This window comes from Tenebrio molitor, chromosome 3, assembly GCF_963966145.1.
Source record: "Tenebrio molitor chromosome 3, icTenMoli1.1, whole genome shotgun sequence".
NCBI classification, from domain to species: Eukaryota; Metazoa; Arthropoda; class Insecta; order Coleoptera; family Tenebrionidae; genus Tenebrio; species Tenebrio molitor.
In genome coordinates, this window is record NC_091048.1 from 25832195 (window position 1) to 25853422 (window position 21228).

Below are 21228 nucleotides of genomic sequence, written 5' to 3' on the forward strand. Positions count from 1 at the left end.
TTTTGTCCCTGGACTGTCATCAGTTCATTTGAGACACCCAGTAGATGTATATTATCGGTCAAATACTTGACTTGTCCATTTAAACACGTAACAAACACGCAATCTTATCTACATCTACATCGCTTCGCCTAAAACTAACAAACATTTTATCGTACTTGCGTCAAGATGAGCCGAGTAGGTAGAAATAATCGAGTTGTTATGTTATCACCAGAACAATAGATTTCCTGTGAAGCTTCTATCCGTGCACCTCGGTTGTCTCCACTTTATAAAAATCTGACGTTTACTCTCACTCGGCAGCCTCCTGAATGTATTTTATGAAGAATCTCGAGTTGCTGTTTTGTCTTGTTGACACTTGGCAGGTGTTTGTAGTAGCAAATCGCGAGCTTATTGAACTGACACGGCGAGTGAAAAGCGCCGAGTCCTCGACACACGAAAATCCCCAATTAAAAGGGCGAAATGAAACCGTTTCTTGTGAAAGCGGCGATTCGACATTCTGGCAAACCCATCATGCAGATGAGGGACGAACGACCGCTGGGAGGGTAGGGTAGGCATTTTTGCTCCGGTCCCCGGCGACCAATATCGGATTGTCACATTTGCATTTTTGATCGTGTGTCGCAATTATGGCGGATGATGTAAAACGGACATAAAACAATTTAAAAAGAACGATCGCCCATCAAGCTCCCATCGCGTCAAAAACCCCACGACTTGATCTCGAAACGATAATCCGCCGCGATTTTTTTTGTTTCATTACGGCCGCCTAAATAATTCAATTGCGATTAATTTCGGCTCCGGCGAAAAAGCCCCCGGACCGCTAAATATGATGCCGGCCGTGTAAATTCATCAAAACCGCTAATCTTTGCCTCGCCTGTTCCCATATTCGCCGGTTTCAGTTTTAAATCTGACCCCTCTAGCCGGCCATGCATCTGCATTATCTACATTAGCGCTCTGTCTGTGTGTTTCCAGGGGTCTGCTATTTCCCGGAGCGATGGGAGGGGACGTGGTTCCAGTCCGGGGTCCGACAACCCATCATCATAGACGGTCCACGACTCAGCAGTAAAGGACGATGTCTGGGATCGGAGGGCGACAAGTTCTTGGTCGTGGATGAGTAAGTGGCCGCCTTTTTACGTCGGAATTATCGCCGGATCCGGGCCCGGAATCGGGTCACGCCTGATTTACGCCGGCACCATGGAAATTTCGTCACAATTAAACCCGACCATTTTTTTATCGCGCCACCCTTTAAAAGTAATTGCGGCCGAAAAAAAAAACAGACTGTTATGCCGGACAATAAAGATATTACGCAGGTGAAAGTCTCCCTTTTGAGGGCCGGGACTAATACCGTGACATTAATAAAAATGTGTTTTGTTGCAGCAAAAGGGCGTGCTATCGTTGCGTCGTGATTCACGAGAAACACGCAAACGTTCTGCAATACAAAGAAAGTAAGTAGGACCCACATTACGCCCTATTACCACCCTGCACTTTGACTAATGCCACTGGTGGCGCATTACTCACGTCACTTATCCACACAGAGACTTATCATTTAACGCTGCACAACTTTATTACATTAATTTTATCAGGGACGGCTTTTTTACCGTTTTTTGCTCGCTCCACACAACATCTTGTTAACCGTTCCACAAAAATATCGCCCATTAAGCGTCTTGCTCCGCCATTATTTACAACCTAAAAACTATGCGACTCGACTGTAACATGCTTGTCGTTTGAATAGTCACATATAAATAGAAATATCTTGCTCTTGCCCCCATATATCATTCCTAATGATATGTTTTGAAACGCCTTTCATAACTTGAAATATTAAGAATCCTATCTTCCTCATGAACCCCCCACGAGATTGCTTATTTTAAAGTTCCGCGATAAATCACGCTTCTTGTTCCGACAATGGTGGATGCGCCGGACTTGCTCAACACCCTGTATAAATCCGCATTTAATCCCTCTCCCGAAACAATAACAATCTGTCCCTTCCTGACACCTCTTCTTATCGTGGAGTGGCAGGTGTACTTATACTGTTTGGCCCTACACGTTGCCCAAATATTCTCACCGACTCCTCAGGTTCCCTCCTCGACAACTTCCCGTCGAGTTATTCGATCGATTAGCAAGGTCACACCATAAAAAAGACTTCATAAAAGACGACCTCCCCGAGAACATCTGCTGTTAGTTGGACCGATAGTTGCACGTTGAAAGCTTCCACGGTAGAAAGATGCATTCCGTGCACCCTTCTTATTGCAACTGTTGTATAAAATGTAAAGAAGAGGCGATAATCGTAAAAAGTAACAGAAATTTCCGTATCAATAGATTTTTATCGGTTCAATTTTCGCTAAAGCGAAGCATTCTTCTCGTTCTTTTCTTTCAAATTGTTGCATGCGCTTAATAAACAAAAACACTTCGCGCTTAAACATCACAATTATTCTTTTGTTGGAGTTCAGATTTTTACAATGAAACATTTTTTGTAAGGCGGGTAAATACGAACGGTAAATAAAACGTCAGTTGCGAATTTGTTCGCTCGACAAACACATAACACTAAATTTTCGTAGTAAAAGGATTAAGGAAGATTAAATGAGAAAATCTCAGTTTTATATACTCTTAATAGAGATAAAATCCCAGTTGATGCTTATTGTGCAATTACCTCGCTAGTTGCTTGGGCAAAACTCATCGCTCGTTATGTCAGCAATGTTACAAGTTTTTCGTAAATGAAAAAAACGTCTGAAAATGTATTGAAGACGATTCTAAACTCTCAATTTTTTTATTAAACATTCTAATCAATCATTTAAATTGTTTCTAATAAAATAATTTTATTTACATAGCTACATAAACTGTAGGCCAACAAGATAATTGTCACGTGATGTTATATTTATTTTGAATATTAATTTCTTCTGTAGCTGCCTCTTAAGCAACAATATTCATTACTCACGGCTGTGAGTAATGACTTATTATTCCACGGATAAACTATAATTACTTTAAACTGTCATAATTCGCGAATTCTGTATTACATTTCTTTCTATCATTAAAGAAATAGTAAATAGTAAATGAATTGGAACTGTGGAAAGAAAGAAATGTGTACGTGATGGAAAAAGTATCGTATTCTATTCGCGTGTAACGGCCATAACCGAGGGCATAACATACTCGCCTACGGCTCGTGCCGCAAACTTCACTTCATGGGGAATAGTCATCAGTACACGCTCGTTCAATAGTCTACTCTTTCAGCACAATAACGTACCGAGTGACTATCAATGATTGAAAATTATTTTGTTATGTTGGTAAAACATTTGAAATCTTTAGTTGGCAACATCGTTGGCATGACACACGCAATTTTCAAAATTGAAACAAACAAACAAACAAAACAATGTACTTCGTGACTTAACCTAGCCTAAATAGAAATGATTGGCAGATAATGCACGAGAAGATTTGCACTACCAACTGCATCAATGTTGCCAATCCACTATTTTGCTATTTTGATCAATGATGATGTTTGAGAGCATGAGAGAGAGTATATTGATGTACTGGGGATGGAGGGAACAAGAGGAGGTAGAGAAATTACAATAAAAATATTTGAGAGAGTGCAGGATACTAACCAAATGCTGGAGAGAAAAGAAAAAAAAAACACGGAGAAAAAGAAGAGAAATAAATGCTATCAGAGAAACGAGTATGCCAGTGAGGAAATGGAAAGATTGAAAGCAAAAGGAAGATGGACGAATGTAGAGGTGAGTGAAAGGGACAAAGGCACAGACAAGCAAGAAAGAAGGGAACGAATCAAAGAATCAAAATATAACAGGAAGTATGAGAGGTGTATGACAGAGGAAATTCCGGAGTACCTGGGGAGAGAGAGTGCAAGAGAAAGAAATTTAGACGTGGGAACTAGGAGAGAGAAAACAGGTATTGGATGGAAGGAAAGGAAAGAAGGTGCAGAATATGCTATGAGGAGAGAGAGACAATGGAGCACATGTGGAATGGATGTAGCGAAATGAGGGACAAGGAGAAAAAGGAACGGGGAGAAATACTGAATGAAGACGAAAGGGAGATAAGATCGATGAAAGAGATATGGAAGAGGAAGGAAAGGATAGAAAAAGAAAGGGGTGGGGATAGTAAAAAAAATGTTAATTTTTGGAATTGTATTATTAAGTGTGTAATCAGGAATCCGAAAGCCCGGAGGGCAAATAAAGCATTATTATTATAACGAGTGTTCAAAATCGTCATATTTGGAGTTGGTTGCTTGCTTCTCATTAACCTATAACCTAGATAACCTAAAATTAAACCTAGGAATATAAACAAAACGTCGGCTGCATTTTAAACAGACGTATATTCAAAAATCCACCAGGTACTATAGGTGGATTAGTTTCTGAACGCAGGTTAGATTCCCTTACATTCAAATAAAATTGTCATTTTTGAAATCAACATCAAAAACAATTTTTCATCTCATAATGCAACTAGCGAGGTTGTATTTTTCATTCTCCAAAGAGCAAGATTCGTTTCTTAGAACAACTAGAAATACACCCTCGTGTTCGTATTTAGCAATTCCATCTATCTTATTTTCCTTCGAAAGACATGCCAAATGCGCAACTAGCCGTTTTGCAAAGAAAACATAAGTTTTTCTTGTACAAAACAAGACAATTTATATCATCTTCCAGGTGGCATTATACTTATTTGTTCTATTCTTAGATGTAGAAATACAAACATGCTATTAAGCTTTGAACTTTGTCGTTTAGAACAAAATTGTCTCGTTGAAATTCGTGTTTATATCCATCGGTGAACTTGGGTCAGTGACATTCTCCACGGATCGAACCATTCTCCAAATAAGACACAAAATCGTAGACTTCAAAAAACGAACAAAATCCACCGCAAGTTAGAGTCACATTTTTACTTAATCACGTGGTTAGCGTGAATAACTGCATCCTCGCCGTCCCAAGCTTCATGTCTTTGATAATCATCCTTTGCAGCATTATTTTATCGTGGCGTCTATTACGTTCAGCTTCTTTGTTCCGAATCTAATCGTCTTAACTTTTCCCCTCAATTATTTTCCTTATTAGCGAGGAATTCACAAATAGTTGTTACGCATTTTTTTCTGTTAATCATCCTTCGTCGTTGTGTCGTTGTTTCCGTACCTCCTCCTCGCTCCTGGACGAGACCCGCACGCCATCTCCACAAATCTCCACGTAATCTCCGACACAAAATCAACGCATTACCGTGCCGAAAACGCTATCAGAAATAATTGAAAGAGAACAAAAGATTTTTTATCGGCCGAATCCATTTGTCAGTCATTAAAAGCCAATCACACACACGAGGAAAATTTCTCCGACTAATTTATGATAATTCGGTGGTGCGTCACGCAACTTTTTCCTTTCCAGCCTTCTGTCACAATCGGGATTCCCTTCCGACGCTGTGCAGCCTAATAACGGGGGACGCGTTGCTCTTTTCCATGTTCAGAGAGAACGCCGCCCCCTACGTCTGTCCGTTCCGGGGGCCCTTCACCTTCACCTACAACAGGGGCCACGGCGAGTGTCGCACCCCCGTCTCCAGCATCGACACCTGCACCGAGGACAGCAGACTCCTGCTCAGCTACCAGGCCTGCCCCGACGTGTACGGTTCGGAGAGCACCGGTGAGTCGTGGGGAAATTTTATCGCGACGATCAGATAAAGCCCCGCATGAAATTTAAATTTGTGCCATAACAGGATATTCCTTGACATTTATTAAATTGGTCGGGGATTCGATATTTGAATATTTTATTTAAGTAAAGCCGGTTGTGCCGGTAATTTGGATGGGTCGGATCGCGGGGCCCCCGATAAACTGATTGTCGGATGAAGAGAAAAAAAAAATAAGGGAGTAGAGTGCATTATCCGGCAGCGGGTTATTGCGGTAATGCAGTTGAGACAATTGGGGTTGGCGCTGGTTGCATGTGATGGACGAAAAAAAAATCAATTGCATTCGGACGGTGCACGTCCGCTGCATGCGATAGCACCGCAATTTTCATTAAAAACGTGCCTTATTAGCGGCGGGATTTGGCGGTCCTTTTGGGGTATGTTTGCAGTTCTCTGCAAGTAACGTAATGCCATTAAACGTAATTACGACATCCAATAACCCGGCACGAACAGAAATTCTGTTGTGGTCCGCACTAATAAACATTTCTACAATCAATATGCAAGCCACAATTGACTTTCGTTCGGCCGGAGCCAGCAGCGTAACGAGGGGCGGGCACCCGGAGTCATTCGCGTCCGCAAAACCTTTCGTCGTGGGGGGGAGGACGCCACTGGGACCGTCGCAGATTCGTGTTTGTTTTTTGGGCTTCATCTGGAATTCCGGTCGGGCTTCGCAATGGCTCATAAATTTTCACTTTTCTATCAGCCTCTATTATGCACTAAAATCTAATAACGTTGCCAGTGGAGGAGCTCCAGTGCCTGGCGACATGGAAAGAAGGCAGTTCGAGGTATTTAGTAGGCAAAGTGCACCACAACCACGCGACGTCCAACGAGGACCGTTTCAGATGCTTTGTGTACGAAAAGGCGTCGGCGGCGTCGGAAGCTCTGGATGGTGTCGATTATAGAGTCGCACAAAGCGGAGACGCGACCTGTAATGGACTCTTCAGCGCCACCGAGGGAAGCAGGACTATGATTCTTAAGAGAGGTGAGTTCCTGAATACGAATGGGCCGCTCCTTGGAGACGGTCGCGGTGACAATTTCAAACTTCGGGAGCAGTTTGTTGGCGTTTGTTATTATTTTTTCCGGCCCGTGCGGGAGACTTATTAAGATGCGCCTCTCGGCCATTACTTGATTAAATTTTGCATTCCGAAATATCCCCTTTACGGGGGAAACTCTCGAAATCCGGAATTTGTCTCAGTTGTACCCGGGCTAATTTCTCTCCGGCGTAACATCAGTGATTTGAATTTTTCCAGCTCCCTTGTTGAATAAGTGTCGCTTCCCTGCCTGGGTGGCGAGTTATAACCACTGGCACACTCTGGATTACTCGGCAACTTACAGTTTTCATCACAGGAACTCCACCCTCAGGATAACCAATTCATCCGGACTGGAAATGAAAGTCGTCTGCACCCAGCTGATACCGAGGGACGAGAACTCCGTGGTGGTCTTGACGCACTACACGATGGGATGGTAGGTCGACGTGCCCTCGTCAAAACCCACCCCCCTAATTGATTGATTGCAGCCAAAGCGGATTCACTTGCATGGCCTTCTACAGACGCGACGTGCACGTCATCGAGGTCCAAATTGGCACCCAGACCAAGCGACAAGAGGACGCCTGCAATCCGGCTTACTTCAACAGGACCAATTTGCCATACGTCACCCTAGTCAGTGAGTACTCCACACGACAACGATGCTAATTGCGACGGGCACAAATCCGGTCGATACCGCGTCTCGCTGCCTCATTCGATTACAAATCTGCCGCATAATCACGCGCCAAATTGCAAACCGAAATTAAACCCGAAAATAAAACGCATTGTTCCGCCCACGATCGAAGGTGGCGGCGTCCGAACAACTTCCGCCTTTTTAACGCCGCTTGATCTATTTCCGCCACCCCACGAACAGACGCTGTTCGCCTCGCGACCGCCAATATCGCCGTTAATTGTTAACATGTGTCACACCGAATGTCATTCATTATTTCTAACGACTCTTTCTCGGTGGTCCTGCCGACTGAAATAAGCGCGTGCCAAACAAACTGGAATTCACTTTTCGCCGTTGACTTATCGGGCCAGGTTCTAATTTTAATTCGTTAAAAAGTAAATTGTCGACGTCGCAAACTCCAACTCGAATTCGCCTGATTTACGACCGAATAAATTTCGGAGGCCAATTGGCCATGAAAAACAAAAGTGGATTCGTAGATTGATTCTTACGGTTTTAACTGTCAAATTAAAGGTGGGCTCAGTTCGTCAACACAAATTATTACTTCACTTGATCGCGACAAATTTCTTTTTTCTTAAATTTTAAGATATCAATTTGTATATCGGATGTTCGTTCAAAAATCTCCTCAAAATTGGTGTTTGTCTAGTGTCGATTGTGAACGCACCACAGATTAGATCAGAGATCAGCTCTTTAAATCCATAGATAATATAATAATATACTATCGTATATAGAATGCAATGTATGCGAAATTTTATGATTTTAAAAGCTTAGCCCCAAATATAAAGATGGCGCTTGTAATGTTTCTAGCACAGGTTTCTATGAATACGTATCATTTTTCCACGGCCTCCCAAATACATAAGACACTCGTCTTTTTTCCCGACCAGTCGCATTCGAAAAATGTCTGTTTTTGATCATTGCTATTGATAACATAGAACGCAGTCCGTTGTAGATTTTGGAAAATCATACTGATAATGTAGGTATAGTATAATTCAGAATAAGTGGCATCGCGGTAGGCGTTGATTCTCTAAAGTGAGCTTTATGTTATGTCAAAAAATTTAGTAAACATGTGAAACCGTCATTACTTTATTCTGAGGTTATGCGTTACATAATTTTGACATAGTTTTCACCCACAGCAGACATAACCCCCAGACAAATAATACACTTTTCATAAATGAAACAAGGAAATTGCAAATACATACTTATAACAAGAAAATAAACACAAAACGATTCCAATGATAATATCAAGGCCAAATTAAAAGCGAAGGTTACCAACAGCATCGAAACTAGGTTATTATTAGCAAGGGTCTTGCTGCCAACGTAAATTTGAATTTCCAAAGCCTACCGCGATGCCACTTATTCTGAATTATAATATATTTCAAAATGAGTCTCTAGGAGGCCGTGTTTTTTTTTTTAATTGTGACACTAAAAAAATGTCAAAATATAATTGTTCAGTTTTTAAATGTTTTAATAAAAACTTCTCTCGGCACCGCTTTCCGAACCCTTTGAGAGATCGAAACGCTAAAAGACAAAGAATTTTTAATAAGTTATCGAATTTGTGGAATTCACTTTGCTGCAGAAGATTTTACCAGTAGTGGAAAACTAAGTCATAGTACCTATCCCGAAAAACCTGCTTTTGAAGGTAAATAACAGTCAAAGTCAGTGGTTTATACTTTTGTATTTTTAAATGTATTTTTCTCGTAAAAATAAATCAGTTTAAATATTAACTGATGTTGTTCTTATTAGAAAAAGTATCTATTAGGTAATAGAAGGTATTGGAAATACCTCATAAATACCTTCAATACAATTTTAGTAAAATAATATCTGTTCACGTTAGAATGAACATCAGTGGTGCAAATGACCTGACCTGTTACTATGACAACTCATATGAAAGTTAATGCCAAATGTGTGCGATTTGCACCACTGATGTTCAATCCAACGTGAACAGGATATAATGGTTACCTATTTATGCAACGAGTTTCTGTGTAAATTGGGCTTCTCTAATTACCCGACAAGATTAAAACACGAATGTAGCGAGGGTTTTAAGGCCTCGAGGGCAATTAGAAAAACCCAATTTACCCAGAAACGAGTTGCATACAAAATTTTATTGTTTTCAACTGTCATAAATTCTCATTTTTCTCCTTTGTAAACTGCCTCTTAACTGCCCTAAAGCAAAATGAGCAGATAACGAACCGGTGCCATAGACAACACATTCAACGTCACATTTTTGACAGGTCTTGAAAATTTTGTCAAAACTGTCAAAAGCAAATGCGAAACCATTTTTAAAAGATTTGGAAGCTTCAGGGACGTCGTTTCAAACAATAAAATAATAAAATCCATTTTTATTTCTTTTTTTTTTTAATACTTAGCCCCAAAAATGCAGAGGGCGCTCTTGTTTTATTTCAAACAAATTTCCTGAAGTTTGCATTCTATATACGATACTATTATATTATCTATGTTTAAATCTAACATTCTAACCTCACTTTTTGCGTTGTTTGTGTTTTATACCCTGCAGAATGACGAGTGGTGCGTTCACAATCGACTCTTCAACGCCAACTTTGAGGAGATATTTCTGTAACAATTTTTATCCAACATATCATTTACGAAATTAGTAAAATTAAACAGAAACTTATTTAAATCGAATCAGTCGAATAAACTACATTAAAAAACATCGAACGCATTTACATTGAAAGGGATCGTCGAGCCATTTATCTTCTAGAAAGCTCATTGGAATTTCCACAGTCCTTTCTTGTTTAATTGATATGTATGAGCAATACATTATAAATGAGCTTTAATTCAGAACCTCCAGCTTTTAAATTCAGTAAGAAATTTTAAATATTTAACAAGTTGGACATTAACTTTATTGGAATCTGAATAATTAAAACGAGTCAGATATTGTCTACTCTTGGACTTGACATTAGAAATCACCTCGTCAAAAGGTTATTTGATGTTTTTACCTGAAGTCCACAAATGTGTGTGACGGCTGTGACCTACTTTCATTCCAACTGTACGAACCAATCTGCGCGTCGACTTTTATCTAGGAGAGCGAATTTTTTTGTGAGGACGGTATCAATTACAGCGACCTTCCCCGAGACTCGGGCCTGCCCCTACACCGGCAAATTCGAAGTGAGCAACCTGATCAGGAGCGAGAACTCCCACCAGAGCGACACCCGTTATTACGACAACAACTACTACGTGAACAAGTTCCCCAGGTCGGCCCCCGACCACAAGAGGAGGATCAAGCGAGTGGACCAGAGCGTGGAGTGCGACAGCACCGGCTTCACGAGCCTCGTCATCGGATGCAACTCCGTCGACACGATGGAGTTCCGGGCGCAGTGCTCCTCTCCGGACGCCATCACCTGTGAGTGGCCTCGGTGGGCGCTTCCGGTGTGTCACGACCGAATGTTTCAGCTTACTCTTGCCACGGGGGTTGGAAAGAGAACGGCACCAGCTACTTGATAACGACGCCGTTGAGCCGGTCGTCGCACGGCTCCCGCAGATACTGCTTCATCTACAAGGAGTCCAGCCCCGATTTGGTGCTATTCTCGACATCTGCCGATAACTGTGATCGCGTCGTCAGGCCGGGGATAACCGGGGAGCTGGTCTTTAACGTCACCAGTACCGGTGGGTACATCGTTAAAATTACTTCGACTCGATAGCCATACCGAATCGAATTTTTCAGGCAAATGCGTCGAGACCAGCAGCTCCGGGGAGACGAAAGCGCTGCTCCTTCTCACCCTTTACTCCAATATTCTAAAGTACGCCATCGTGGCGCTCATTCAGAGATGATCTACATATTCGTAAGTTAGGAAATTTATTCAATGATGAGACTGTAATAATTAGGTCCTCGCCGGTCCGATTTTTGTTGTGAAGCGGAATATCTCGGTTGTGTTTTGTTGTTAAATATGTATCAAGTGGAAGTGATTAAAGTTCAAATGATCCAGCACCGCCCATCCCACGGAAACCTTCACTCGATTATTTTCCTCGTCACTCCGGCTCTCGCTCGGATGGGGCTAGTGCCGTTTTATTAAAATTTCCGAACGGATCTTTACACACTTCTCTCTTAGGAACGAGTCTCAAGATACCCTTGTATATTGTAATGTAATTAAGTATATACTTTAATCTGTGATTACTGCAATGTAGAACCGACTTAGGAAGTAACCCTCACTTTTAACCACTTTGAATCGAATCGTAAGATTAGTGTTTTAAAAAGATGTTCCTCTCAGACTTGATTTTAACTTTGCTTCGATAGTTTTAGATTCCTTTTTGAGCGAAACAAACGCGATTCGATCCGGGAAAAATCGCTTCTCATCTGTTACAACACCCGAAAGAAGGTTCAACATATCATTAAGGTCCGCGAAGATAAACGAACGCGTTTGTTTCGACCCGACCCACACAAATATAGAAACAAAATAGCTGAAAACTGTGATTGATTTTATTCAAGGAGTTTTTAAATGAACGATAATAGCATTTTTATTCGTGAAAAATGCTTGCAATAAAATACGTATTTTTGCACTTAACACTTGCTTGTTTAAAAAAATATATGGATGGTGATATTTTTGGTAACCGGAAGCAATATTACATTTATTTTTGTTAAATTGTAATCATGTTCGTGATGCGATTCATTTGGACAGTTACGTTTTTATTTTTCCATGAGCAATAATATAAGATAGTTTAGTAGAAATTTGTATACCTACATATTACACATCGTTATGATTTATCATTTTATATTGACTATTATGACAAAATGGTTGTAAGTGAAACTGGTGCGACATGTCGGGCGACACCTACGTGCACTCCTGGTCGTCTACGCTCCCGCTCGATTTCCACGAAGCCCCCCCGTTTAATGTCAAACGAGTGTATGACCCAGGTTTTTCCCCTTTTCCGTTGACGCTCAAAACCACTTCTTCCGACGCCGCTCGAAATGTCGCCCAGCATCGATAAGCGTTCTGGCGAAATAATTTGTGTTATGCTTTCCCGTAGCGATAAAGCATACAGCAAATTACTTTCGTAACGACTTCGATAGACTTTTAATGCCGAAATGATTAATATTTCATACAAAGTTGTGCGATTTGCAATCATTGTAAGATATGTATGTATAATTTATTAACGAATTTAGTGGATTAGAATAGGTGAATATGTAAAAAATAAATAGATTAAATTGGAACAAACTCTAAGATAGTACTCGTAGCAAGTAGACTGTTTTACAAAGGCAGAATATGTAAAGCGCGTGATGGCTCGCTTGTAAAAAAATCCAACAGCTCGGATTCGTGTTTTATGGCCCCGCTCCCTATCTTAATTGCATCTAATCTACACCAATTCGCTTATCGCAAGAATGCAATGCAATCTAAAAAATTTTTGCAAGTCATACTCGAGAGTGTGAATCGCCGGAATCGTACAAGCGGACCACCTCGCGCTATAGAAGAATGGTGCCTTGGATGTTTTGTTTGATAAAAAAAACACAAAATGTTGAATATATGAACAAATACAATTGTTGTAATAATATCTGTACATTATCTGAATAAAACATGGAAGAGAGGAGTGCGTTTTATTGGACCCGGGGGCACAGTCCCCGGCCGAGTATCGCACAGTGACTTTCACGTTCTAACGGCCGAAAGTGTGTCACTAGACGGTCTTGCCACGATGTGACTCGCCTCGCCGATCAATAACACCGAACGCTTCCTGGCGCCCAACACGTGGCCCACATCTCGACATTTTTCCGTCGAAACGGTCGATCGGGCGCTTTGTCCAATTCAATCGTGATTACTGTTCCCAATTAATCGACGATGTCGGAATTGACCGGGCTTGGTCTGGAGTTGCTGCTGGTTATTCGCAGCGCGGTCTTGGTGGGAGAGCCAGTGTTATCGCAACATAAGTAGAGATAGCAGCGCGCTTTGCCTCTTTCATAATTCAAAGCTTGGCAAGTTGTAAACATAACCTAAGTTGTGAAGTGTGCGACGAAGACGTCGACGGTGATGCTTTGATCCTGCGAAAGGACCGCCACCGGTGCTCAGGTTTGTGTCCGTATCGATCACCCGCGTACAACCTTGATGCCAAAATGTTTACTTACCTCGCTTCGAATCCAATTATGCCAGTCGCAGTGCGCAACATAATTAAAATCGAAACACATTTTTCTGCGTTATTGTCCCATTTCCCCGGGCGTGTGTTGCCATTTTTTATGTCCCTCACGTTCGACGTTTGACCTTAAAAAACCCAGTATCGGATTTCGTCGCGTCCGGCGTTGCGTGTCGTCATCTGCATTTTAAACTCCTTATCGCGCTAATTGTTTATTTGATGCAAATCGTGCGATCCTTGATGAGATTGCGATGAATGAACGGAGACCGTTTAATCCGCGCCCAAACCGCGGATTTAGGTCTCCCACTATCAGCAATAAATTCGTAACATTCTTATCGTCTGTGGATGGCCCGGAATTAGACTTAATCTGCTGCGTTGTTCGCAGGACGCGCCACCAGTTGGGCGCCAAATTTTCAGACGACAAGGTTCATCGCGGCTCAGCATGCGACGACTCTTCACCAAACGGAAGCTGTTGCTCCTCGCAGCATTGCTCATCAACGGTGAGTCTCGCGCCGAACGACATTCCATCTTTTAATCGATTTTGTACGACTGTAGTTTTGGTGGTTTTCCAAAAATTGTATAAGATTAGAAAAGCGGCGGCTGTAGGTAAAAGATTTTCTTAATCGACACTGTTTTAATCGCACGCTTTGGGCAAACTGGACGAGCAAGACAGGTGCACAACCGGTTGCTCGCCGCACAATTTGTCAACACATTAAATACATATTTTGCTTTGCGTCGACCAGCTTTTCCAATCTTCCGTACAAGCACTTTACCACCACTTGTAGATAGTCAAAGCTTCTTCATCCCACCCAACATTGACATTGTCTCAAAAAAAATTTTTCCAGTTGTACAAAATGCTCAATGTGATATTAGCGTATCGACGAACGACTTAACCATACAACTAGACCACACAGACGTTTTCTTTTTGCAAATCAGGTAATCACCCCGTTTTGTGAAAAGCAGCGCTAAAAGTCATCTTTTAGGAATTACACTGGAGATCCTGCACTCCTCCACTTTGACGTCCAACACACCGACCTAATCAGTGTCAGTCCTTCCTCTGTAGAAGTCCGTGCAGATGTTGTTGTCAACGTAACGGTCAAAGCAACCGGAGCCGGACACTCCGAAGTGGTGGCAAACATAAGCAACCCCGCCATAAAGTAACTAACCAACCCCCGAAGCGCTCACCCTCACTGATTCTTTCCAGCACGAATAACGCGTACGTGCGTGTCACGGTCAACAAAATCCCGGGACTCGACACGTTCTCTCTAGTCGTCGGCTGGGTGTACTTCGTGGCGTGGTCAGTTTCCTTCTACCCCCAAATCTACATCAACTTCAAGAGGAAAAGGTGCTCGCGACAAAATTTTTCGCAAGTCGTTCACATCGTTTTGTTGCAGCGTCGTCGGGTTAAACTTCGACTTTCTCGCCCTCAATCTGGTCGGTTTCACCCTGTACGGCGTCTTCAACTTGGGGCTGTACTTCATTCCCGAGATTAAGGTACGGCGAGGTTTTGTGTGACGCGGTGCTGACGGAATCGTTTCAGGAGGAGTACTCGAGCAGGTACCCCAGAGGCTTGAATCCAGTTCAAGTCAACGACATCGTGTTCGCTGTACATGCCGCCGTCGCCACTGTAATTACTATCACACAATGCTTTTTTTACGAAAGGAGCGATCAAAGAGTCTCGCTCGTGGCCAGAGGGATTCTGGGAGTTTTTGGTTTGTTTCTTTTCATCAGTATTATCCTGGCGGGGACGGATGTGATTCACTGGCTGGACTTTTTGTACTATTGTTCCTACGTCAAGCTCACGATCACTCTCATCAAATACGTCCCTCAAGTAAGGATTTTACACAGAGAAGCGAAACGGTTTAATACAATTACGCCTTCCAGGCCTACATGAACTACAAGAGGAAGAGCACGGTCGGTTGGAGCATCGGAAATATTTTCCTCGACTTTACAGGAGGCACATTGAGTATGCTTCAGATGATTGTTAACTCTTATAATTATGGTAAGTATGACGCAGTTAAATACCGTTGTTATTAGCACGCTCGACTGACCGCAATAATGCGTCAAGATCCGTTGTTTTCACATTTCAAACTCACAATATTAGAATTTTACAAGCCATTAAATGCGAAAAACGCCTTTTTCCGCAATCAAACATTTTACACCCAAACTAACCTGAATGTTGCAGACGACTGGGTCTCCATATTTGGCGACCCCACAAAGTTTGGACTGGGCCTGTTCTCGGTGATTTTCGACATTTTCTTCATCGTCCAGCACTATGTCTTGTACAGACACACAAACTATGAAGAGAGCTGAGTCAGATGTCCTTTTTTATACACCCTAACAAAACATATTTTGCTATATACTTAATGTGATTCGAAAACGCTCTGTTATACAATTAAATATATTTTATTATACAAACCTGACTGTTTTTCAAAATTCGCCCTCCTCCATTTTCGAAAAAATTGACACATGCGCACCAAAAGATGCGCACTGCATTACCGACCGACTTGGCTGTCAACTGTCAGTCACTACTCGTCAAATTGTGTGAATTTAAACAGATAAAATTGCTTATTTGTGGTGTAAATATTGCGATACTGTACCTTGGGGGTGGACAAATCAGTGATAATGTCGAAAGACACAGTTGGTGAAATTCCGACGAACGAACAAATCATCGACGACCTAACCAAAGATTTGCGAGATGCCCAGTTCACGGTGGAAGATTCGCGCAAAGACGAGTCCGAAGCACACATTCCGGAAGATTTCGACGCCCCAGAGTCGGACAAAGTGGACGAACCCCAACACGTGTCGGACGACTCTGACGACGAAGCTTTAAAAAATCAAGAACTTGACCTCACGGACGAGGCGAAAGAAGCGAAAAGACAGCAAGCGATAGCTTTGAAAAACCGCGGAAACGACGAATTCAAGACTTGTCAATATTTAGAATCAATTGCGACGTACACAGAAGCGCTGAGTTTCTGTCCGCTGAAGTATGAGAGTGACAGGGCGATTTTGTACGCGAATAGGGCCGCGTCGAAAATTAAGGTGGAGAGGAAAGCCAGCGCGATTGATGATTGCACGAAAGCCGTCAAGTTGAACGACAAGTACGTGAGGGCGTACTTGCGGAGGGCTAAGTTGTATGAAGAGACTGACAAGTTAGATGAGAGTCTGGAAGATTACAAGAAAATTCTAGAATTGGATCCTGGGAATGGAGACGCGTTAAGCGCAAGTCATAGGTTGCCGCCCTTGATAAGTGACAGGAATGAAAAACTAAAGGAGGAGATGCTAGGTATGTGTTGGTTGCAGGTTTCAAATGTGCAATTGCTGATTGCGTGTTGTAGGAAAATTAAAAGACTTGGGGAACGTTTTCTTGAGACCGTTTGGATTGTCCACAAACAATTTTAACCTCCAGCAGGACCCCAACACTGGAGGATATTCTGTAAATTTCCAACAAAATCCATCAAATTAATTGGTTGGTAGAATTTAGGGGAAACCCACAAAGACAGATCAGGTAGATTTTGTATTGTATATGTGATGCATCTGGACAATTGTGATATTTAGCTGTACATGTGACGATTTTTTCTTTTCTATCGGATTTTTCTAGAATGTCAAGTCTCACATTTCATTACATTTCTAAGTGTCTTATTCTCGTGAACAAACTGAAGGAGGTTGTCTGGTTGGTTTGAAAATAGGAGATGTAACTCTTCAACATATTTATTGAGTCTTTGTTCCCTTAACAAAACATTTTACTGTATTACCTGCAAATAAAAGATGATAGATTCTGACAAGTTTCCCTTTAATTTGTAAATCGCAATGCTTGATACATGGTTATCATAAAATCAGCCTTTATACTATAAAGAAAAAAAGAAGCAGTCATGTCTAATCTAAGTTGTCATCATCTGGGGGTTGGAATGGTGGTGGTGGGGCGGCGCCGCCCCCCGGCATCCCTCCAAACCCTGGAAACGCGCCAGGAAATCCTGGGAAGCTTCCAGGCCCGACCCCGGTGGCTGCCAACTTCCCAGACAACTTTGTGATCAAAGCCATGACTTTAGGATTAGATTTGTACTTTATGAAATTAGCTGGATTGGAAGAAATGTCGGCGAACGCCGCCGAGACTTCCGGATCAGCGAAGGCAGCCCTGATTTCAGGATCCTGCAAAACTTTATAAAAATCGTCAGGATTAGGAGTAGCGTTTGTGTTTGGTTCGGTGTTTGGTGTGGCACTGCTGGCTTTAGCGTGCGCCTCTCGCGCTTTTTGAGCCCTCTCCAGCTTCTCCTTCTCCTCCTTCTCGATCCGCTTCCTCTCCTGCTTGAGTTTGTGTTGCTCGATTTTCTTGGCGTTGGGGGTGACCTCCTTGAGCCACTCGTCGGTCTGTTCGTCGAAGTCGATGTTGCACGCTTGGCGGAAATCCTTCGCCGCGTTTTCCCACTCGCCCAGGAGGCGGTAGGCGCGGCCGCGGAACTTGAACGCCGCCGCCGAATCGGGGTTCAGCTCCAGGCCCCTCGAACAGTCCTTGATGCAGGCGTTAGGTTTGGTCTTTTTCAAGAAGGCTTGGCCCCGTTTGGCGAACAGCAGAGCCGAGGATGGATTCAATTCGATTGCTTCAGTGAATAGTTCGATGGCTTTGTCGAAATTGCCCTCAGAGAACTGAATCATGGCTTCCATGCGCTTCTCGCTGGACTTCTCGGTATCCTCTTCGCTCACCTCTTTCTCGGGGTCGCCCATCTTCTGATCGTCGCCCACGCTGTCCGGTTCCACGCAGCCCTCAGTATCCAGTTCCAGATCAGACTCTTGTTCAGATTCTACCTCCGGGGCGGCTTCTTCGGGTTTGTCGGCGGGGGCTTCTGTGGACATCTTCGAAGGTGAAGGAATCTTGCCTCCTAACGACTCTATAAACTCTCTAAAAAAATTCAAATCCGGCGAAGACAACAAGTCAGGATTGGCCGCACAAACGTCGACAAATTGTTTCAACTTGTCCAAGGACTCTTTTCCAAAAGGACAACTCATTTTCGATTGGATATTTCGTTTTTGTCCAAAAATCTCAAACAACTGCGTTTTATTATATCGGTATGGAAAAATTCTAGAAACCGGTGCGGCTGTCGAATGACTGTCAAAAATGTAAATAAAAGCTCCGTTGATAAAGAGAATTTCTGTCAATCAGAAAATTACAAATAAATTCCAAAAATTAATCTTTAATACTTCTACAAGTCTAAAAATACAAAATGCAAATATTTTTGTACAAAAATATTTTTTATTAAGAACAAAAACTATTTTAGCATTGCGATCCAACTCAGGTCGTTACGTTGGTCAAAGATAACGTACGTTGGTACGACTGTTCAATTGTCAAAAAAGCAGCGTTTAGCGGGACGTTATCGTGTTTTAATCAGATTCACTTTTTCCCTTTAAAAATCAGTTAAAAACTCGTAATTGTTGAAGAATTAGTTAACCTGAATTTTCTGACGGGTGTAATTTGTTTGTGTTTTAACGGTCATTGTGTAACCTCTAATAATGGCCCAAGCGTCAAAGAAACCTCGTAAAAAAGCCACAAACGGTTACAGCATGCCCGAGCCCCTTCCCAAGGGTGAGATTTTAACCGACATTGCCAAAACTAGGTGGAAATTGGGACCATCTATCGGTAAAGGGGGATTTGGGGAAATCTACGCTGCTCAAGACGCGTCAAAGAGTTCGTCTAAATATCCATTTGTGATAAAAGTGGAGCCCCACGGCAACGGACCTCTTTTCGTCGAGATGCATTTCTACATGAAGAATGCCAAACAAGCCGACAGTAGGTGGATTTATTGTAGTTTCAAAGCTGTAACTTTTATTTTCAGTTGATGCTTTCAAACAGAAGCACAAATTGAAGAGGTTTGGGATGCCAGCGTATCTGGGGTCGGGATCCCACGAAGTGGGGGCTGCCAAATATAGGTTCATTGTTATGGAGAAGTTCGGAGTGGATATTGACAAATTGAGGGAGAAAAACAAGGGGGCGCTACCAGAGGCTGTGGTATACCAGTTAGCTTGGCAGATTGTAAGTGTAATCAGCGCTGTTGTTTGTTGTGTAACCAGCGCTTTATATTGTATTCAAATTTTCCACAAAAAAATATTAGATAAACAATTTTTTGACAGATTATGGGTAAAGTACCCAAATTGGAGCATTTAATTAATTGAATATTGTAGAAATATTTTTAATTATCACGTCACATTAGTTTTGTTATTTTGTTTACGTTGTTGATAAAGTGAAAACGTGTACAGTTGCTTGCACGGTAATCCGAACGTATAAATTTATAAGTTGCTGTTTTGATTGGACCAAGTTAATAAAGAAAACCTGAAATTGTCCTTTTTGAACAGTCATACACTTTGGAGTACATACACGAGACGGGCTACGTTCACGCCGACATCAAAGGGGGCAACGTCCTTCTGGGCGACACCACGGAAAATAAAAATCAAGCCTACCTCGTCGATTTCGGTTTAGCGGGTAAATTCACGACCGACAAAGAATTTAAGCCGAATCCCAAGAAAGCTCACGACGGTACCATCGAGTACCTCAGTCGCGACGCCCATCATGGGGGTAAGTAGTAGATTGTCGATTAGTTGAGTTGCAAATTTTGGTACTGTAGTACCCACCAGAAGGGGAGATTTTGAAATTTTGGGCTACAACATAATCCACTGGTTGGGTGGTAGTCTACCGTGGGACTCCAAACTGGAGAATCCCAAGACGGTTCAGCAACTGAAAGAAGAGAGTTGGAGTGACATTCCGGGATTCGTTAAAAAATGTCTCAAGAAGAATCACCGTGAGTGATGGTTATTAAAATAGAGGTCAATGAATGTTGTGAATGCATTTTTTTTAGAAACATTAACGCAGTACTTACAGTACGTGGATAAGTTGAAGCACAATGAAAAGCCCGACTATAAGAAAATTCGTAGTTGGTTCGAGAATGAAGTACAGAAGAATGGTGGGAGAGTGGATGGTCCGTTGCAGTTGCAAGGTGCGCAGAAAAGAAAAAGCACAGGTGAGGAAGATTTAGCTCAAATGCAAGACTCAGAAGACGAAGATGTGGTGGTGAAGAAAACGGTGAGGAGAAAGAAGAAGCCGCAGGAGATTGAGGAAGTTGTCACTACTGAGGTGATGACGGAGGCGATGAAGGAAGTTATGGCCAGGATAGAGAAAAAGGAAGCGAAGAAAAAGCAGTTGAAAAACAAAGAGAATAAAAAGACTGAGGTGCCAGAGACTAACGGTTATACCGCCGAAATGTTAGAAATCAAGAAAAAAATGGACGATGAGAAGGTTGCCAAACGAAAGCCTAGAACAAGTCCTGCAACGGCGGGGGGAAGAATGAGGAGGAATCTGCCAGAAGTAAACTACGACGAGCGAAATCTCAAATCAACAAGATCTAAATAAAATCCTTGTAATGTTTTCTTAAATCATGTTTTGTATTATGCCTTTGCAGTAAATAAAATTTTTAATTAGAATTGGGGTTCATTGCAACATAGCTAAGTAAGAAGCGACGACAAAACAATACCGAAGTGGGTTTTCATTTCTAATGTGAGCTGTTTTGCCAATTGTGTTGTAAGATTAAAAAATGGTTTGGATATAAGAAAAAGAGTAAAAAACTATAAAGAAAGGAGGGGAAATCTCAAAAATATTTAAAAATAAAATTAAAAAAGTAAATAATTTTTCCGGAAATAGTCTTGGAAACAACATTTTCTTGCTTATTTACGCGCAGGAAAATTGAATTTTCCGGACTAGTACTGTAAAGACTACAAGACGCAAAATAAATTTTTTCGATGTTTTTTTACTTTGTA

General features: G+C 42.0%; 5 protein-coding genes across 11 annotated transcripts in view; 4 read left to right on the forward strand and 1 right to left on the reverse strand.

Moving 5' to 3' along the window:
- LOC138127110 (uncharacterized) overlaps positions 1 to 12891 on the forward strand; it is a 64623-nt gene extending 51732 nt beyond the window's left edge. For all 7 annotated transcript variants that reach the window (XM_069042970.1, XM_069042972.1, XM_069042968.1 and 4 more), the window contains 9 exons: positions 964 to 1105; positions 1369 to 1436; positions 5355 to 5606; positions 6386 to 6628; positions 6897 to 7110; positions 7163 to 7308; positions 10433 to 10714; positions 10765 to 10977; positions 11036 to 12891. In XM_069042970.1, the coding sequence (XP_068899071.1) occupies positions 964 to 1105; positions 1369 to 1436; positions 5355 to 5606; positions 6386 to 6628; positions 6897 to 7110; positions 7163 to 7308; positions 10433 to 10714; positions 10765 to 10977; positions 11036 to 11142 (1667 nt within the window). In that variant the 3' untranslated portion in view covers positions 11143 to 12891. The remainder of the gene's footprint in view (positions 1 to 963; positions 1106 to 1368; positions 1437 to 5354; positions 5607 to 6385; positions 6629 to 6896; positions 7111 to 7162; positions 7309 to 10432; positions 10715 to 10764; positions 10978 to 11035) is intronic.
- A 240-nt stretch (positions 12892 to 13131) lies between these two features.
- Ctns (Cystinosin) lies at positions 13132 to 15846 on the forward strand. The gene is made up of 9 exons (XM_069042976.1): positions 13132 to 13367; positions 13814 to 13928; positions 14274 to 14364; positions 14412 to 14585; positions 14633 to 14773; positions 14823 to 14922; positions 14969 to 15259; positions 15313 to 15430; positions 15614 to 15846. Exons 2-9 carry the CDS (start codon positions 13871 to 13873, stop codon positions 15739 to 15741), a joined length of 1101 nt encoding a protein of 366 aa, XP_068899077.1. The 5' UTR covers positions 13132 to 13367; positions 13814 to 13870; the 3' UTR covers positions 15742 to 15846.
- Positions 15847 to 15919: 73 nt separating this feature from the next.
- Ttc1 (Tetratricopeptide repeat domain 1) lies at positions 15920 to 17213 on the forward strand. Its single transcript, XM_069042977.1, has 2 exons — positions 15920 to 16714; positions 16767 to 17213. The coding sequence occupies exons 1-2, from the start codon at positions 16054 to 16056 to the stop codon at positions 16892 to 16894; spliced, it is 789 nt and encodes a 262-aa protein (XP_068899078.1). The 5' UTR covers positions 15920 to 16053; the 3' UTR covers positions 16895 to 17213.
- Positions 17124 to 18548, reverse strand: LOC138127112 (putative protein FAM10A4). The gene has a single exon (XM_069042975.1). It carries the CDS (start codon positions 18430 to 18432, stop codon positions 17305 to 17307), a length of 1128 nt encoding a protein of 375 aa, XP_068899076.1. The 5' UTR covers positions 18433 to 18548; the 3' UTR covers positions 17124 to 17304.
- A 203-nt stretch (positions 18549 to 18751) lies between these two features.
- LOC138127111 (nucleosomal histone kinase 1-like) lies at positions 18752 to 20895 on the forward strand. Its single transcript, XM_069042974.1, has 5 exons — positions 18752 to 19210; positions 19257 to 19453; positions 19774 to 19993; positions 20043 to 20216; positions 20274 to 20895. The coding sequence occupies exons 1-5, from the start codon at positions 18934 to 18936 to the stop codon at positions 20822 to 20824; spliced, it is 1419 nt and encodes a 472-aa protein (XP_068899075.1). The 5' UTR covers positions 18752 to 18933; the 3' UTR covers positions 20825 to 20895.
- Positions 20896 to 21228: the final 333 nt, after the last annotated feature.

Bases quoted from the DNA above. Each gene is read 5' to 3' on its own strand.
- LOC138127112 (XM_069042975.1), bottom strand. From the start codon at position 18,432: ATGAGTTGTCCTTTTGGAAAAGAGTCCTTGGACAAGTTGAAACAATTT.
- Ttc1 (XM_069042977.1), top strand. From the start codon at position 16,054: ATGTCGAAAGACACAGTTGGTGAAATTCCGACGAACGAACAAATCATC. The intron at 16,715-16,766 runs GTATGTGTTGGT...TGCGTGTTGTAG, and splicing joins ACTAAAGGAGGAGATGCTAG to GAAAATTAAAAGACTTGGGG.
- Ctns (XM_069042976.1), top strand. From the start codon at position 13,871: ATGCGACGACTCTTCACCAAACGGAAGCTGTTGCTCCTCGCAGCATTG. The intron at 14,774-14,822 runs GTGCTCGCGACA...GTTTTGTTGCAG, and splicing joins ATCAACTTCAAGAGGAAAAG to CGTCGTCGGGTTAAACTTCG. The intron at 15,431-15,613 runs GTAAGTATGACG...TGAATGTTGCAG, and splicing joins TGTTAACTCTTATAATTATG to ACGACTGGGTCTCCATATTT.
- LOC138127111 (XM_069042974.1), top strand. From the start codon at position 18,934: ATGGCCCAAGCGTCAAAGAAACCTCGTAAAAAAGCCACAAACGGTTAC. The intron at 19,211-19,256 runs GTAGGTGGATTT...TTTTATTTTCAG, and splicing joins GAATGCCAAACAAGCCGACA to TTGATGCTTTCAAACAGAAG. The intron at 19,454-19,773 runs GTAAGTGTAATC...CTTTTTGAACAG, and splicing joins ACCAGTTAGCTTGGCAGATT to TCATACACTTTGGAGTACAT.